Consider the following 6,000-nt stretch of genomic DNA (forward strand, 5'->3'; position numbering starts at 1 on the left):
AGTTTTTGTCAACTTGTCACAAACTAGGCTTACCCAAGTTGAGGGAACCTCAACTGAGGAACTGCCTCCATCAGACTGGCCTGTGGGCATGTCTGTGGGGAACTTTCTTGATTAACAATTGGTGTGAGAGGGCCCAGACCAAGCCCATTGTGGGCGGTGCCATTCCTAGCCTGGTGGTCCTGGGTTCCATAAGAAGGAGATCACACTGAGCAAGCCATGGAGAGCAAGCCAGTAAGCAGCTTCCTCCACGGCCTGTTTTAGCTCCTATCTCAGCTCCCCTTGATGATGAATTGTGACCTGTATGAAAATAAACCATTTCTTCCTCAAGTTGACTTTGGTCAGTATTTATCATGGAGCAATTTCCAAAATCCCTGTTTTTATTTTTAAAATCACTCAGAGTGTTCCCTGAACTCAAACTGCCCAAATTTCAGATAGTCTGAACAGGTGGGAAACAAATACAAAGTGGCTTTGCTGTAGTTGATGAACTCAGTTCATTAGTGTTCAGGTGACATTAACCAAGTCTTTTTGTTTAAGACAGGGTCTCATTATATTGTACACTGGCTTTGGATTCGAGATCATTCTGTCTTAGCCTCGTCTGTGCTGGGGTCACAGGTGTGTGCCATCATACTTCAGCAGAGAATTCAGATGGGAAGAAAGGAGCCTGTGAAGGAGCTTCCTGGGGAGGTGAGCTCAGGCTCCCCCTGCTTGATTTCTTCTGTGGGCTCTGCCCAGCCACACCCAGGGCCTTGGCTGTACTGAGAACACCCTTCAGCAACAGCCCTCAAAGAAACCTGAAGTCTTCACCCCTCATGCCCCTAGGACAGTTGCTCCAACCTTGTTCTGTACACTTGATGAGGATGTGCTTATCTAATGGACCTGAGACCAGACCAGTCTGTGCTACAATATGGGAACCTATCCCAAAAGACAAAACAAAGAAGCAAAAGGAGCCACCAAGTGACCATCGCTCTCTACACCAGGGAAACCAGTCTCGGTCTCTTCAGACTATCTCCTGACAGTGTGTGCTGGATCTACAACAAAGGCTGAAGGTGAGGGTCCCACACAAAGTTTGCCTTACCTGCTCTGCTCCCACCATGCTGATGGGCTTACACTTGAAGAGGTGGGTGATGAATTTGGGAATGAACGAACTGTGGATAAAAAGTGACAGGTTAGGCTTACTCTCTTTCTAGTAAAGCAGAAACTTGTTAAGACTCTACTCCCTTTCATGAGAAAGCCAAGAATCAAGGTGGACACTCACTTCCCCTACACCACCACTCACTGCCTTCTCTTTCCTTCTAGTTTTAGCTCCAGATTTGTTTAGGGAAGAATAGCCTTGATGTTCTGGGGAAAAGCTCATCCCTTAAATCTTAACCTATGGGTGAATTATTTTTGTTTGTGGCACTGGGGATGGAACCTGGATCCGGGAGTATAGCAGGCAAGTACTCTACCACTGAGCCACACTCCAGTCCCAGTGAGGGCAATTCTCCTGAGCTTCAGTCAGTCCCAATGGTGACCGTTTTAGGTCCTGAGAGAGGGACTTACTCTATGCCAGTCTAATCACCTGGCGGGAAGCGCCTCAAGACAAGGCTGTTGTGAGACTCGCACTTGTTGCCTAGGGCACTGAGTCTATATAACTGAGATATATAACTCACACCTATGCTTGTCTTTCTCCTACCATTCTGAGGGTGTGGCCAGTCTCAAAGACAGCAGACTAGACCAGGTCTCAATGAAACCACTGAAACCCTAAAGCAATCACATTCTCTGTCTTTAAAAAAATCATGTATTTTTATTTTAGTGTATATGTCTATGTATACATGTAAACATGTCTGCATGTGCCATGGAGGCTGGAAGGAGGTACTGAGGCCCTTGGAGCTGGAGTTACAGGCTATTGTGAGCTGTTCTTTTTGTGTTTTTGTTTTTTGTTTTTTGAGACAGGGTTTCTCTGTGTAGCCCTGGCTATCCTGGAACTCACTCTGTAGACCAGGCTGGCCTCGAACTCAGAAATCCTGCCTCTGCCTCCCAAGCGCGGGGACTAAAGGCGTGCGCCACCACTGCCCGGCTTATTGTGAGCTGTTCTATGTGAATACTGAGAACTGATCTGGAGACCTCTGAAGGAAAAGCTGTGCTCTTAATCACTAAGCTATCTCTTCCCTAAACCAACCACCCTGTCTGTCCTAACTTCCTCTAGGCTTGAGGTTATGTGAAAAATTTAAAATCCATCTTGTGCCAGGTGTGGTGACATACACCTTTAATCCCAGCACTCAGGAGGACAGGTAGATCTCTTGTGAGTTCAAGGTCAGCCTCGTCTACATAATAAGTTCTAGGACATCCAGAGCTACACAGTGCAATGATGTCTCGAAAAACAAAACAAAATAAAACAACAACAAAAAACAATACAATAAAAATACATGTTGCCACTCAAGTTCATTTGAGTACCAGTAGCTGAAAATACCCCAATAGTAGCAAGAGTGAACTACAGAGGCAGTTAGGGTATCTTAAAGCAAAACCAAAAAATAAGTGCTAAGGTGGTAATTCTCTTACCAGAAACAAACAAATAAAAAAAATCACATGATTTTCTAAAACCCTGCTGAGCACTAAGGGACAACCTGGATCACATGGGCTGATAATGCTAGTTAGGGTGAGGGACAGGGAAAACCCAGCAAGTCCGGAAAGGTTTTTGAAAAAGCTTCAAGGCCTGAGCCAAGAAGGCTGCGTTGTGCTGATGTAGTTCAAAAGCTGTTGAAAGACAGATGTGCATAACTAGGCAAGATCCAGAGTAAGCTGACCAGGAGGTGCTGGGGCCCCGGGCCCACAGAGGAAGCATGAAAAGGGGCAGGGTTTCCACAGCAGCTGGCTGCTACCTGTCTCCTCCCTTTTGCATGCTGGGTCCATGCCCTGTCCTCCCCCTTCAATCTCACCACATCTTTTCCTGCACACTATAATCCCTGACTGCTAAAGACTTCCGGGAGAACTTCACAGAGGCATACTAGCTTAGTAGGTGAGAGAAGTCATTCATGATCCAAACGTTTCAACCAGGACTGACCTTGGTAAGTCATTAGGAAAGGGTGCTATTGGGGCCAGTATAGCCACAGATGGGCCAGCAATTGTGGAGCAGGAAAGGAGGCAATGGGAAAAGGACCTGAAGTCCAGTGGTCAGATCCAGGTGTGGGCCTCTTGATCTAGAGGAGGCGTGAACAAGAGGGTGTCTGGAAGGGGTTCTTAGAACTTAACCTGAGCCAAACAAGTAATGGGAGGCTGATTTTGGGACTCATCACACATGCCTGTATAGCTTGTAATGGATGCTACTTCACACTAGAGTATGCTGTGGCTGGCCCTTGAACTTGCCCTAACTAGTCCATAGTGGGTGGGCTGGGGAAACATGGAGACGATACAGACACATATCTTTGGAGAAAAAAAATCCCAATAAAGTGATGTGTCATTGCCAAGGGCCACCAGGATGAAAGTGGTGGCTACTGCTCTGGGCTGAGATTTTATAACGATGGGAAGGTACCAAGAGTTAAAGCACAAAACTTTCTAGGTCCTCGGTTAAAGTTTTCCAGATGTGGGTGATGGGCACCCTATTCCCAGATCACTCAGAGTGAGCTTAGTACTAAAATTAAAAGGTGATGAGAGAATGTGAAGTTGACACTTGGATAGACTGAGCAACAGACTCCTTATTCACTTTAACCTTAGCTCAATCGGACCCCTGGGTGCCTACAATGGAGATTCTGAGTCACAGTAAAGTTTTATAGAGACACTTGTAGCAGTGGTTACAGGGAATGTCACATGTGATTTATCAACAATGCTTTTAGTACACATTAATGAGCATCCAGAGAGAGGGGGAATGTCAGCTCCTGGTCCATCTGCAGCCTGCAAACATAAACGCTCCCTGGAGTCAGCCCAAGCCTTCCTGATGAGGTTGAAACTAAAGTTAACTTTACAGCTACTCTGTCATTGTTGTTCCTTGGGGGTTTATTTATGTCAGATGGGGAAAATCTAATTGAATACAAACCGGGAGAGATCTGGAGAAAAGAGAAACTCAGAATCCTGAGTCACCAGTTGGGACCTGGACGAAAACAATCCAAATACGGTAGCTTGGACAGCACTGACCTTCCTGGAGCAACCTGCCAAACTGTGCATCTGATAATTGGTCAGAGGAGACACTGGCCCTCATCACGGCTGGGCCTCTCGGGAAACAGTGCCGGAGCCAGATGCTGACTGGCAAAGTACCAAACTACTTCCTTGCTTCAAAATTCAAGGCTGAAATAGCCACACATGAGGACATGACAGGAAGGCAGGCAACTCGGTGCTTGCTCCCGGTCCGAATTTCTAGTACTTCCCCTGGACATAAGGATATTCAGAAGTAGATGGTTTCTGGCCACTATAACAAGTCCTGTGGTGGAGGGGGAGGAAGTAAAGGCACAAAGGTACAACTGATGGGCCCAACCCCTGAGAAGCTTATAATCCAGTCAGAGACAAAATGCACACATGAACTTACTGAAAACTAAAAGTCTGGGCAAGGAGTGGTCTCATGGACAAAATTCATGGACAAAATTCAGAAGATCAAGACACCCCAAGTCATTTCTGTTGGCTCTGCCATGGCTCATGGCTGCTGCTACAAGCATGCACATGACCCGAAGTGGTCCATTTGCTTTTATCATTATAGCCCTTGGGGGAATAGAAGAATATTAGTTTTCCTGGAGGTCCCAGAATGAGCCCTACCAGAAGATGGGACACCTGGATTTGTGAGCCTGCTGGGAGGCTAAGCACAGCAGTAAAATGACTTTATTGTGTATGTCACCAGACCTATTAACCACCTCTCCCAACGCAGAGAGAGACGCCTGGAGAGTGATCTTGGGGTCAGCCACAGGTTTGTACCCCATCAGTATGGTTCGTGAGGGATGTGGTCATGAACGGATGGGTACATGGGCATCTCTGTGCTGCTGCGTGGTTCTCCTGGGAGACTGAAACAGAAAGCATCAGGAAAGCAGAACAACTCAGGACTTACTTTGCAAATTTAATGCAGAACTGTGTGAAGTATTTCCGTGTGGAAGCCAGGTTGTCACGGATGATGGGGACGTTCTGCTTAATGTGAAGAATAACAGAAGTGACATAAGGACTCTGGTCACCAACATGCTCCACATTCTGCCATGGCATCTGAAACAGACAGGACAGAGCCAAGCTTGAGAGCCCCTGCAGGGGAACAGGGTTACTTGTTAATGGGAAAGGGGAGTTGGGGGATGGAAATTAGGTCACTACTTGGTGTCACAGGGATTGGCATCGTCTGACACAGAGGCTGCTTTTGAGTAAAAATAGGCAAGCCACCCACCAGTGGCATGGAGCACAGGCCCCATTCCTCCTCCATTGCTCCCATTAATGCTTCAGGCAGCCGTCCCACCTAAGCAGACATCATGTAACAGGTGCTCACCACATTGTTAAGCAGAGAAATGGGAATGTCTAAGCCCACAGACCCCTTTTCATAGGGGTTGCATGTCAGACATCTGTGTATCAGATATTCATATTATGATTCACAACAGGAGCACAATTTACAGTTATGAAGTAGCAACAAAAATAACTTTATGGTTGGGGGTCCCCACGACATGAGGAACTGCATTAAAGTGTTAGCATTAGGAAGGTTGAGAGCCACTGCCATAGATGGACAGCTCCGTCAGGGACTGGAGACCAGGGAGGATGTTTACTTGCAGGCAGCCTGGGAGACTGGGGAGATTTAGGAGCTGGACTAAATGTGGTGAAACCCAGAACAAACTAGAAGAGAATTCACTTACAGACCCTTTTCCAAGGAAACTGGAAAGAATTTGGGATTTTATTATTGTTTTTTTGAGACAGGATCTTGCTTTGTAGTCCAGGCTGGGTTGGCTACTACATAGCCCAGGTTAGCCTTAAACTTTACAGCAATTTTAGCCAGCCAGTGGCAGTGCATGCCTTTAATCCTAGCACTTGGGAGGCAGAGGCAGGTGGATTTCTGAGTTCAAGGCCAGCCTG

At 46.7% G+C, this 6,000-nt stretch overlaps 1 protein-coding gene across 1 annotated transcript in view; it reads right to left on the minus strand.

Moving 5' to 3' along the window:
• Positions 1-6,000, minus strand: part of Vps53 (VPS53 subunit of GARP complex) — a 135,372-nt gene that overhangs the window by 14,904 nt on the left and 114,468 nt on the right. Inside the window, exons 18-19 of the mRNA XM_031354443.1 lie at positions 5,006-5,154; positions 1,076-1,145 (exon numbers count right to left, since the gene is read on the minus strand). Of these exons, the coding sequence (XP_031210303.1) occupies positions 1,076-1,145; positions 5,006-5,154 (219 nt within the window). The remainder of the gene's footprint in view (positions 1-1,075; positions 1,146-5,005; positions 5,155-6,000) is intronic.

Source organism: Mastomys coucha, unplaced genomic scaffold, assembly GCF_008632895.1.
Source record: "Mastomys coucha isolate ucsf_1 unplaced genomic scaffold, UCSF_Mcou_1 pScaffold5, whole genome shotgun sequence".
Lineage (NCBI taxonomy): Eukaryota > Metazoa > Chordata > Mammalia > Rodentia > Muridae > Mastomys > Mastomys coucha.